Raw genomic sequence first — 13,437 nt, forward strand, 5'->3', positions numbered from 1 at the left:
TAAATGTCTAAATACATATGCAAATAATGTTAAGGTGATTCAGGCAGGGATGTTGTTTAACCTTTTCCGAAAAGCAGAGTAATTTTAAGTATGAATGATCATCGTACTTTAAATACGTTATAATTATTTTAGAAATGTTTTATTCATGTATTGGGCTTACTAAATACGGGTGATTAAATAGTAAAATCATCAAAAGTGACCTACAAAACACTTTAACGGAAATTATTTATACTTATTGCCGAAGTTGTGCTTTTGTTTAGTTCGTTTTTATTTTTTTTATTTTTTGGCATTGTTTTACAAACAAATCTAATTTAAATTGGTCATTGACACAGCTTATCCACGTTACGATGAATGAAACTTCCACAGTCAACTAAGTGTTCTATCATCGTCCATTTAAAACTTGATTATGTGAAAATATCGTAGTAGAGTGATAACCAAACACATGTAATTTTCTTGCTTGCATTTGATGCACTTGCCTAAGTCTCTGTGTGACGTATTAGATAGGGTATTAGTTGCTTCGCCATCACTGTAAAGATCACATGGTACACAAGTCTGCATTACGTCACAAAATTCCGTACCGCGTAGTAGTCAAGGTAATGAAGGATTCTCTGTGTACGCTATATATAGTTTTGATGACGTATGCATCTGTATTGTCCAATTTTACACTTAAGGTGCCTGTTTCATCATTATTTATTATTTAAGCAATGAGACACTTTATGTTTCATCGTTTTATTGTTCATGATTGATCATTTCATTAACTAGGTAAAAGCAAATAACATTTCAAACAAAAGTAATAAAAAGTTGTCTAAAACATTTTCATACAAATTCACATTCATACTGTTTAAAACATAATATAATTATCATAATAAATCATCCAAAATGTTTTGACACAAATTCATATTCATACTGTTGAAAAACATAATATAGTTATCATAATAAATCATACAAAACATTTTGCACAAATGTATAATCATACTGAAGACAAAGAAATTGTTATAATACTAAATCGACTAAAATATTTTTACACAAATGCATATTCATATTATACAAAGACATAATATTGTCATGTTCATACATATTTTGACACAAATGCAATTTCATGTTTAATGAAAAATAATACATAAACAGGCCCCAATTTCTCGAAACTTTTTAAGTCCCTTAAAACAGGATTAAGCTTAACTCACATTTTTGTTGTTCTACAGAATGTGTTATATTTTAAGAGTTTTTATAAATTATATAAGAAAAATCTGTATGCAAATTAGAAGAAAGCATTTTTCATTTATTAAAATCCATTATGTATTTTGGCTAATTAAAATAATCGACTTAAGCCTGTTAAGCTTATGAAGTTTCGAGAAATTGGGGCCAGAATCATTTAGAACATTTGACCCAAATGCAGCTATATATTCATAAAGACATAATATAGTTAATATAACAAATCAACTGCAACATTTTGACACAAATGAATATTCATCTAATTAAAAGACATGTCCGTAAAATACAAACAGAATTTCTTCAAATCTGATTTCTCTTCCGAACCATTTCAAATTTATTGGAATTTCAAAGAGAAGCATTTGAGAAACTGATAAGCATAAACAGTATGAATTTGCAAAATGAGCTTACAGACGTGGTCGACTCGCCGAGGAACAACTGAGATAAACCCTCTTTTGGGGGAAAACTCAGAAACCTCTGCCCGTTTGTCATCCAGAATTACAGGATTTTGTCTCGTACCACTAGATGTCGGGCCTCATCACCCGTAAGCTCCCTAACAACGATGTATTGAATACAGTTCAATTCACATGATTCATGTATACGCGAGATATCGAGCTGTCCATGTGTCTGTTCTATCGTTGTGTTCTTTGAAGAAAGGTAAAAACGCTGTCATGGCATCCCTTTTCTTCCCTGAAAATAAATAAAAACAAGAGATGTTTGTCAAACATTATGCCCCCCCCCCCCCCTGAGCGCCATGTTGTCAGGATTATATGGACAATTGAATGAAATATGCATGGACCGAAATGACAGCTGATTTGTTGCTGTTTTAAGATTATGACCATTAACGTGTGAGGATAAAGTGTGTTATGACTGTCATGACCTTTGACTCTATGAACTCAAAATCCAGAGTCATCAGCTGGTCACCAGAAACCTAAATGTCAAGTTTGAGGGCCATGGGTGCAGGCATTGTCAAGTTATCACAAGACAAGTTTTTTTCATTCAAGGTCACTGTGACCTTGACCTTTGACCCGATGACCCCTAAATCATAAGGGGTCATCTACAAGTCAGATGCAACTCCAAGTCAAGTTTGAAGGCCATGGGTTCAGGCATTGTTGAGTTATCACTCGGACAACCTTTTACCATTCAAGATCACTGTGACCTTGACCTTTGGCTCTATGAATCCTAAAATCAATAAGGGTTATATACTGGTCAGGCTTAACATCAATGTCAAGTTTAATGATCATAGGTTCTGGCATTGTTGAGATATCATTGGGGGAAGATTTGTTAACTTTTTTGTGTTAAAGGTTACTGTGACATTGACCATGGCCTGATGACCCCTAAGGTCGATAGGGGTCATCTACTGGGCAGGCCCAACCTTCATGTCAAGTTTGTTAATCATAGGTCCAAGAATTGTCGAGTTTGCTTTCAAAGTCACTGTGACCTTGACCTTTGACCCCTAAAATCAATAGGGGTCATCTACTGGTCAGGCCCAATCTCCATGTCAAGTTTGAGGGCCATGGGTGCAGGCATTGTTGAGTTATCACTTGGACAACCTTTTATCATTCAAGGTCACTGTGACTTTGACCTTTGGCCAAATGACCCCTGAAATTAATAGGGACAATCTTCTGGCCAGGCTCAACCTCCAAATCAAGATTGAGGGCCATGGGTGCAGCCATTGTCAAGTTATCACTCGGACAACCTTTTACCATTCCAGGTCACTGTGACCTTGACCTTTGGCCCAATGACCCCTTAAACAAGAGATGTTTGTCAAACATTATGCCCCCCCCCCCCTGAGCGCCATGTTGTCAGGATTATATGGACAATTGAATGAAATATGCATGGACCGAAATGACAGCTGATTTGTTGCTGTTTTAAGATTATGACCATTAAAGTGTGAGGATAAAGTGTGTTATGACCGTCATGACCTTTGACTCTATGAACTCAAACTCCAGAGTCATTAGCTGGTCACCAGAAACCTAAATGTCAAGTTTGAGGGCCATGGGTGCCGGCATTGTCAAGTTATCACAAGACAAGTTTTTTTCGTTCAAGGTCACTGTGACCTTGACCTTTGACCCGATGACCCCTTAAATCATAAGGGGTCATCTACAAGCCAGATGCAACTCCAAGTCAAGTTTGAAGGCCATGGGTTCAGGCATTGTTGAGTTATCACTCGGACAACCTTTTACCATTCAAGATCACTGTGACCTTGACCTTTGGCTCTATGAATCCTAAAATCAATAAGGGTGATCTACTAGTAAGGCTTAACATCCATGTCAAGTTTAATGATCATAGGTTCAGGCATTGTCGAGATATCATTGGGGGAAGATTTGTTAACTTTTTTGCATTAAAGGTTACTGTGACATTGACCATGGCCTGATGACCCCCAAAGTTGATAGGGGTCATCTACTTGGCAGGCCCAACCTTCATGTCAAGTTTGATGACCATAGGTCCAAGAATTGTTGAGTTTGCTTTCAAGGTCACTGTGACCTTGACCTTAGACCCCTAAAATCAATAGGGGTCATCTACTGGTCAGGCCCAACCTCCATGTCAAGTTTGTGGGCCATGGGTGCAGGCATTGTTGAGTTATCACTTGGAAAACCTTTTATCATTCAAGGTCACTGTGACCTTGACCTTTGGCCCAATGACCCCTAAAATTAATAGGGACAATCTTCTGGCCAGGCTCAACCACCAAATCAAGTTTGAGGGCCATGGGTGCAGCCATTGTCAAGTTATCACTTGGATAACCTTTTACCATTCCAGGTCACTGTGACCATGACCTTTGGCCCAATGACCCCTTAAATCAATAGGGACCATCTTCTGGCCAGGCCCAACCTCCAAGTCAAGTTTGAGGGCCATGGGTGCAGGCATTGTCGAGTTATCACTCGGACAACCTTTTACCATTCCAGGTCACTTTGACCTTGACCTTTGGCCAGATGACCCCCAAAACCATAGGGGTCATCTCCTGGTCAGGCCAATTCTCCAAGTCAAGTTTGAGGGCCATGGGTGCAGGCATTGTTGAGTTATCAATCGGACAACCTTTTAACATTCAAGGTCACTGTGACCTTGACCTTTGGCCCAATGACCCCCAAAACGATAGGGGTCATCTACTGGTCAGGCCCAACCTCCAAGTCAAGTTTGAGGGCCATGGGTGCAGGCATTGTTGAGTTATCACTCGAACAACCTTTTACCATTCAAGGTCACTATGACCTTGACCTTTGACCCATTGAGCCCAAAAAACAACAGGGGTCAGCTACTGGTCAGGCCCAACCTCCATGTCAAGTTTGAGGGCCATGGGTGCAGGCATTGTTGAGTTATCACTTGGACAACCTTTTATCATTCAAGGTCACTGTGACTTTGACCTTTGGCCTGATGACCCCCCAAAACAATAGGGGTCATCTGCTGGTCAGGCCCAACCTCCATGTCAAGTTTGAGGGCCATGGGTGCAGGCATTGTTGAGTTATCACTCGGACAAGCTTTAAAATTATTTTACCATTAAAGGTCACTGTGACCTTGACCTTTGACCCGATGACCCCCAAAATCAATAGGGGTCATCTATTGGTCAGGCCCAACCTTCTATGAAGTTTGATGACTATACGTCCAGGAATTGTTGAGTTATCACTCGGACAAGCTTTGGTCAACCCACGGACCGACCGACCGACCGACCGACCGACATACCGACATGCCTGTGCAAAGCAATATACCCCTCTTCTTCGAAGGGGGGCATAACAATAGGGACCATCTTCTGGCCAGGCCCAACCGCAAAGTCAAGTTTGAGGGCCATGGGTGCAGGCATTGTCGAGTTATCACTCGGACAACCTTTTACCATTCCAGGTCACTGTGACCTTGACCTTTGGCCAGATGACCCCCAAAAATCATAGGGGTCATCTCCTGGTCAGGCCAATTCTCCAAGTCAAGTTTGAGGGCCATGGATGCAGGCATTGTTGAGTTATCAATCGGACAACCTTTTACCATTCCAGGTCACTGTGACCTTGACCTTTGGCCCAATGACCCCCCAAAACCATAGGGGTCATCTCCTGGTCAGGCCAATTCTCCAAGTCAAGTTTGAGGGCCATGGGTGCAGGCATTGTTGAGTTATCACTCGAACAACATTTTACCATTCAAGGTCACTGTGACCTTGACCTTTGGCCCAATGACCCCCAAAAACCATAGGGGTCATCTCCTGGTCAGGCCAATTCTCCAAGTCAAGTTTGAGGGCCATGGGTGCAGGCATTGTTGAGTTATCAATCGGACAACCTTTTACCATTCAAGGTCACTGTGACCTTGACCTTTGGCCTGATGATCCTCAAGAACAAGAGGGGTCATCTACTGGTCAGGCCCAACCTCCATGTCAAGTTTGAGGGCCATGGGTGCAGGCATTGTTGAGTTATCACTCGGACAAGCTTTAAAATTATTTTACCATTAAAGGTCACTGTGACCTTGACCTTTGACCCGATGACCCCCAAAATCAATAGGGGTCATCTACTGGTCAGGCCCAACCTTCATGTGAAGTTTGATGACCATACGTCCAGGAATTGTTGAATTATCACTCGGACAAGCTTTGGTCTACCGACGGACCGACCGAAGGGGGGCATAATAAGTATGAACACAATCATCATCATCATCATCATCATCATCATCATCATCATCATCACCTCCAAGCAGCAGCTACAAGAACAACCAAAACAACAACCAAATACAACAACCAAAAACAACAACACAACCACTTCCACTACAACAACACAACCACTACCACCACAACAACACAACCACTACCATAACAACAACACATCCACTACCACCACAACAACACCAACGTCATTGTCGTCAACATCACATAAGATCTTTACTTCTGGTACATTCTCATTATCAGAGTTTTACGCACAACGCTCACCTAACTGGTCCAGTCCTGCATAAAGTCTGGGGGACATCAATGCGGTCGATAACTCCGGAAACGCTCGGGAGCAGCAGAGGTGAGGGTCGGAGACCCAGCTGTTGGACATTTTCTGCAAAAAAACATTATACGACTATTACTCATGTTTAATAACATATTCCTGATAACATTAGGGAAACTAAAAGAACAACTCATTCATCATCATCATCATCATCATCATCATCATCATCATCATCATCATCATCACTTCCACCACCATTATCAACAACAGCAAGAAGAACGCCAACGTCATTGTCGTCGTCGTTAACATCATTTTAGATCTTTATTTTTGGTACAATGTCATTTTTATCAGGTTTATTCACAACGCTTACCTTACTAATCCAGTCCTGCCATAAAGCCACTGTGACATCAATGAGATAGAAACAGCCAGAAACACTCGGGAGCCGGGAGAGGGCCATGGTCGGAGAAGCGGCTGTTGGGCAATTTCTGTAAAAAAAAATATAATACGACTATAACTGATATTAAATATAACATTCCTGCTGACATTTGTAAAACTAAAAGTACAACACATCCATCATCATCACCACCAACAGCACCGACATCACTGTCTTCGTCGTCAACATCACATCATTCTTATTATCAGAGTGCTATACACAACGCTCACCTAACTGATCCAGTCCTGCCATAAAGCCATTGGGGCATCAATGAGGTGGAAACATCCAGAAACGATCGGGAGCCGGGAGCGGGCGGGTGTCGGAGAAGCGGCTGTCGGGCACTTTCTGCAAAAAAATATAATACGACTATCACTCTTGTTTAATATCATATTCCTGATAACATTAGGAAAACTAAAAATACAACATCATCATCAACAACAACAACATCAATTTCATCATCGTCAACATGACATAAGATCTTTATTTCTGGTACTTACTTTCCTAACTTTTCCAGTCCTGCCATAAAGCCATTGTGGGTCAATGCGGTGAAAAACTCCAAGAAACGATAGGGAGACGAGAGGGGGTGGGGATCGGAGACGCGGCTTTCGGGCATTTTCTGCAAAATTATAATACGACTATCACTCATGTTAAATATCATATTCCTGCTTAAAAATTTAAAACTAAAAGTACATCATCATCATTACCATCACCACCACCACCAACAATAACAACAACGTCATTGTTGTCGTCAACATCATTTAAGATCTTTATTTCTGGTACATTCTCATTATCAGAGTTTTATACACAACGCTCACCTTACTGTTCCAGTACTGGCAATAAGCCACTGAGGCATCAATGAGGTGGAAAACTCCAGAAACGCTCGGGAGCAGAGAAGAGGCGGGGGTCGGAGGTGCGGTTGTTGGACATTTTCTGCAAAAAAATATAATACTCCTATTATTCATGTTATATCATATTCCAGCTATCATTAGTAAAACTGAAAATACAACAAGCAGCAAGTATCCCTCATTATAACAAAACATTTGCATAAGCAACCCCACTAGCTTATAGCATCATTAAAATTTTAATCATCAACTCAAATTGTAATTATATTCCATGTCTTGTTGTCTCATTGCTATTTAAATCCAAATAAGGGGTAAAATTCACACCATGGCCGCTCACGGATTGAGCATCACTTCATGTGGCAGGGAGCATTTCTTCCGGTTTGGTGGAGCGCCATTTCCGATAGCTTTGAGACTAAAATATCGAGCCCATATATGTACTATTGTTTCACTTCAGCAAATAATGTATATATCATAGTAAAACAGATGTAAAAAGTATTCATAAATATGGTATTAAACATTAAGGGTCCCATATATTTATATCAAAATTTCATCCATACATTATTATGAGCAGTTCCCTGTTCGTTTAAACATGAACTATCAGGGAGAAACTGTATCTATAACTTAAATGTGAAAAACGGATTGTTTGGATTCAAACAATTTACATAGTCGTAAAACGTTTTTTTTGGCTATTTTACCGACAGCAGCTGGCGCAATAAGGAATGTTTCTCAATACAGCAAGGGGCACCACTTCCGGTTGCGTGAATGGACACTCCTGGAAGCGTTGTTTCTGCAAGAAAGGGCCGTTTTATGTACATTTCAAAATACAGTTAATGTTAATATAAAAGGAAAACAAACAATTGTTGATTATATTGATAAATACGGTGATAAACAAACACCTATAAAAATATTAAATCTATATTAAACAAATATATGTAAAATGAAATAAAACCATTATGTGCAATAAATTTATGTTAATATAAAAAAACGAGTTTCGGTTAAAGAAATATTTAATTAAGTGAAATTAACTACGTAGTCAGCTGGCACGAAGAAAAGGGTGTGGTGTAGGAGGTGCGTCGATTGGTCGGGAGAATGTTTTGTTGATGGAACATCACTTCCGGGCGAAACAGGCATCACTTGCGGTGGGAGAGATATACACTTTCGGAAAAGTGGATACTGAAACATTTAACTGTTCAAGAATTTTTAATTAAAAAAGCTCATATCATATACAATAGTAAATAACTGTTAAACATATGAATAATTATATACGAAGAGACGAATGTTAAGAAAATTATATACAGACTTACTTATAAAATGAAAACAGTCGCTTTGAGCTGGACTGTTTGTTATTACTTTTTTTTCTTTAAATGGTCCTTGTATTTACTTTACCGTTAACCGTTTTATTTTTTATAAAACTTAAAATGCAAAACAGAATTAATGCCTTTAAACAATTTCTTTAACAAATAAGTGAGCACAATGAAACTAAGCTTTAGCCCATGTAACTATCAGCTGGCGCGAAGACTGTCCGAGTTGAGGTCATGTCTTTATGTTACGTTATGATTGAACATCAATTAAGATTAACTAATTCATGTAATTCTATTCCAATATAAAGGTGGTAATATGTTATATTGATGCCCACTTAAGAACAAGTTAGTTCGACTATTCATGAGAATGGCCCTTTAAAAGGATTAGAGCAATCAACCGTGAGAGGATATCAAGAAAACTATATTGTTCGAACATTATTAAAAAACATTTAAATTGAACAATTAATATCAAATTCTTGAAATATTGTCTTTTATGGAGTTTCAATTAAATTAGATAAATAGTCCAACTGTTAAGTATGAAATTATTCCCTTTCAGATCATAACATAATCCCAAAGAAATGAAACCTCCTACAGTTAGCTACATTTATATAAAAAAAAGAACATACACGAAAACGAAAATAAGTGTTTTCTGCTACCCATGTTCGGTTAAAGAAATCTTGGGAAATATGCTGGCACCTTTTAGCATTTTCACTGTAAGATTTCGAAAACCAACAGAAATGCTATTTTCGACTTTCGTGTATTTCGAAAAAGATTAATTAGGTTATACATTTTGATGACCCCTTCCACCCCCGAACCTCCGCCCCCGAGAATTGAAACATAAACAATTACACTGCAATTTTATGAGATTGATGATATTGTTGTTTTTTAATTAAAAACTTCTACCTTAAGCGAATTTAAGTGTGTGTAGTATTCTTGAAGATTGAACGTACACAACAGAGATGAATGTTAAGAAAATTGTACACAGACTTACTTATAAAATGAAAACAATCGCTTTGAGCGGGACTGTTTGTTATTACTTTGTTTTAAATGATCCTTGTATTTGCTTTACCGTTGAATTTTTAACCTTCACCATATCTTGAAATGCGAAACATATTTCCAGTATTTCTCAGTCTTTTTGAGGATTGATTTCGGTGTTGATTCGCCGATTCTAATTTTAGGTGTTGTTTTTACTTGATCTAACTCGTTCAAAAATGAATCGTCGTGTTTGTTAATAGATAAATTATTTGACAAAGTACAATTCTTTTTAACAGCGGAATCAGGGGCAGGATTGATAGCAGTTTCTCCGTCGGTATCACCCTTTCTACCCTTTTTGTACCACATTTTTTATTATTTTTTGGTCTGAAATTTCTTCGCAACTGAGTAAAGTTGTACGCTTTTTTGTCTTTTGGTATAGACATACCAATGGCCATCATAACAGCTAAGATATGGTAACAACGAGAAGTAGATGGACAACTACAATATTCTTTTGGAAATAATGATACATTATACTTACGCTGGTTGGAACCCCTCACCACGAAAACGGCCAAAACGACTCCCTCGTGTTGTAAATTATAGTACGTGTATCTGATTACGTCACCAGCGTGAACGTCATCTGCTGATAAAATCGGTTTCACGCTTACGCTAAGAAGGCGTTTGTTCATCTCGTCACATCGACTGCATATGAAGTTATTCTCGAACAGTTTCGCGTTGCGCATTCTCTCATCGCTTATCCCAAGAAATCCACTGCCTAGAAAAAGTGTGCTCACCATCAGAAACTTTACTGCTTGAATGCTAAACGGTGTTCCTGTTACGCAGTACGTCGCAAAATGTTCGCAGTTATTTTGGATAACATTGTAGTTAAAATCACGATTTTCCTTTTGCCCTTAACAATACACCTTCGCACGTCTTGCAACCTTTGCCTTCGTGAACACCCTATTCTTGTAAACGACAACGTTAATTTTATCTTTTGCGTAATCAAACGTCTTCACAGTTTCCTCAATGAAAGCTTTTTTCCAGAACATAAGTCCAAAAACTGCCCCTGCAGGTGTATTCGTGGCTTCGATGATTTTGATCTGGTTATCACCCACTTTTAGAGTCACGATCGCGTGATGATCATACAATCTTCCATAAAAAGTTATATGATCACCGACATCTATATCATCATATGCGAACACAGGTACAGCTTTGACGCATTCTGCACATTTTCCGAACTCGTCAGGACCATCAAATTTATAATCCGGCTGATTAATATCTTCTTCTGTTGAATCTGTATGCATTGGTACGAAATCATCTCTTTTCTCTTTTCTTTCATAGATAATCGACTGCAAATCAGTGGGTCTTTGGAGGTCGTCAAGACCAAGCTGGCGCAATTTAATCATAATCTCTGACATCGGTCCGTCCGGGGACTCCATGGCTCGGTGATAAACACGCAGGTGCCCTTTGCAGAATACTTCACCTGAAATATATTTGATAACGTTATTACAGTCCGGACGCCCATGAGTATGTAACGCCATTTCCACATAAACTCAAATATTTGATGAGTTCCGATTTGGCTTTCCAATTACATCCAAAGTTTGAACATATCGGATATTGATTTATTTGATATGTTTATTGCTAGCAATGGAACTTGCAACACTATCAGCGTCCCCAGCGCCGTCTTAACCGGTATTTTATATCCAGGAATACAATACGAACTACAGGGACAAGCACAGTAGCCAAAACTTAATGGTTAGATGCAATTAAGAAACGCCTAAATGATTATTTGGAAACACAATACGTCACAAAAATACATATATGCCCTTCGCACACTGTTGTTATGACTTCATACATTTAGTCTGTGTTGGTTTAGCTTTTATCCTAAATACAAATTTTTGGTGAACATGATATTAAAAAGAAGACCATGCAAAAATAGTTTTAAACCTAATTAACATACCTCATCATATTAAACGTATATTTCCTTTAATAGCGTGCTTCTGTCGTTGTTGTTGTTGATTTTGGAATTCCATATTTATTTTTAGAATCACGGAAATTCCGATATCGTTTCGTATAGTGCGTGAGTGGTGAAGGTCGCTATGAGTTGATATGGTAATAACTAGTATAAAACGTTGTTGGTTTAGTTCTTACGACAACATGCTTGTCAATATTGTTCTGCTTGCCAATATAAAAAGAAAATTTAAGCTTTTTAAAACCCCAAAATAAATCTGGATTGTTTAATATATATATATATTTACAGGTGATAAGATCATTATTTTTTCATAAATGTTATAGGGGAATTCTCGGCTTTGGCAATTTAAGTTGTTTATATATTCAGAAATAAAAAAAACAAAAACTTACTTTTGGCCTAGTGTGATTGAATGGGTTTTCCATAATCAGTGCGCTAGAAGACAATTACAAGGCGGTAACACTTAGTGCCCCCCCCCCCTGTTTTTGCTGACCGTTACAAGCCGTTGACCAATACACTATTTATAGTATATATGTTTTAATGCATGTGAGTGAGCGTAAAGAACGAGCTTTCCTTTAAGGTCTACTTGTAGGCCTTCTTCTAGTGACCCCCACCTACCCAACCCCCACAAAAAAATCCGTGTATATTACACAACTTCTGCGTAATGGTTTTAATCTTTATCGCCCTCTGCTGTCAATCAGATCTCAGATCTGAGTGTCCTGTTGTGAAGTACTCTAGGTTTGATTAAGGAAATGAACAAAACATATTATCCAATTAATCTTATTATGTATTATTTTGATTATTTTTGCAAATAATATTAAACTTATTAAAACAATGCAGTATAACAATTATAGCCCATTAATATGATTTATAGTATACATCATAAATAGAGGATATTTGTTTATTTCAGTGTAAGATCGTATTTTATTTCACGAGTGTCATAGAAAAACATATTTTCACGAGTGGCGAAGCCACGAGTGAAAATGTAGTTTTTTTATGATCACGAGTGAAATTAAATACGATCTTACACTGAAATAAACAATTTTCTGTTTCTGTTATGCTTATTTTCTGAGTTTTATTTGTTTTTTTATTTATTTCTGAATTACCCCCTTTTTTGAAAAGGGTGGGCTTTACGCCGCTACCCGTGGGGCGCCCCTCATGCATAATTATAGCTGTCAACTTTTCTACTTTCGGTTTGCTGAGAAATAGTTCTCTGCTATTCATTCTTATAGCTTGATATTCGCTCGTTTTTTATTGCAAAGCTTTATGAACAGTAAAAAATGAAGTATTATAAGTGCACAAATGTTCCAAAAAATAATGAAAACACTTTTTATTTTAACCAAATTACTACGCCGCTATTTATAGAATGAAAATTTGGAAGGTCAAATGTGTTAGCAAAACAAATGGATACTCATTGGATTTTAACCATTCTTCTTAGTTTAAGACTGCATATACGCGTGTTTTTATAGTAAGTTAATATTCAGTCATCTTACTGCCAGAGACCAGTCTGTTTCGCTTTAAAATGTTTGTTTTCCAGAAGAGTAAATGCCACGCTAGTTTGTTGACACATTTTGAGATGTGGGTGGGGTAAAAAATATCGGATCTATCTGTAAATTGTTGTGTGAATTCTCCAGGAAGCTCATTTTACGTACTACAACGGTTAACAGTTCAAAATACATTTGAACGATGCTAGAAAATTTTATTTATGTTCGAACAGTTGTTTTTGTCTGTAATTTGTTTGGAATGAAAGCAAATGTTCGAACATTCAGCTTCAAAGATCAGTAAAATGTTTGATAAACGGGATAACCGGTAATAAACG

At 37.9% G+C, this 13,437-nt stretch overlaps 1 protein-coding gene across 4 annotated transcripts; it reads right to left on the reverse strand.

Annotated features, from left to right (window-relative positions):
• Window positions 1–719: 719 nt before the first annotated feature.
• Window positions 720–10,562, reverse strand: LOC128241843 (uncharacterized). 4 transcript variants are annotated; one of them, XR_008262494.1, is made up of 10 exons: window positions 10,191–10,562; window positions 8,406–8,549; window positions 8,072–8,163; window positions 7,701–7,788; window positions 7,350–7,464; window positions 7,032–7,150; window positions 6,765–6,879; window positions 6,472–6,586; window positions 6,101–6,212; window positions 720–1,899 (listed from the first exon to the last, which is right to left on the reverse strand). XR_008262494.1 is itself a non-coding variant. In XM_052958945.1 (7 exons), the coding sequence occupies exons 4-7, from the start codon at window positions 6,800–6,802 to the stop codon at window positions 1,802–1,804; spliced, it is 363 nt and encodes a 120-aa protein (XP_052814905.1). In that variant the 5' UTR covers window positions 6,803–6,879; window positions 7,032–7,150; window positions 7,350–7,464; window positions 8,072–8,371; the 3' UTR covers window positions 720–1,801. The 4 variants fall into 4 exon arrangements, 1 of the variants encoding a protein (XP_052814905.1); XR_008262492.1 differs by lacking the exon at window positions 7,701–7,788; XR_008262493.1 differs by lacking the exon at window positions 7,701–7,788 and having other exon boundaries at window positions 8,406–8,562.
• Between the last annotated feature and the right edge of the window lie 2,875 nt (window positions 10,563–13,437).

This window comes from Mya arenaria, chromosome 7 (assembly GCF_026914265.1).
Source record: "Mya arenaria isolate MELC-2E11 chromosome 7, ASM2691426v1".
NCBI lineage: Eukaryota > Metazoa > Mollusca > Bivalvia > Myida > Myidae > Mya > Mya arenaria.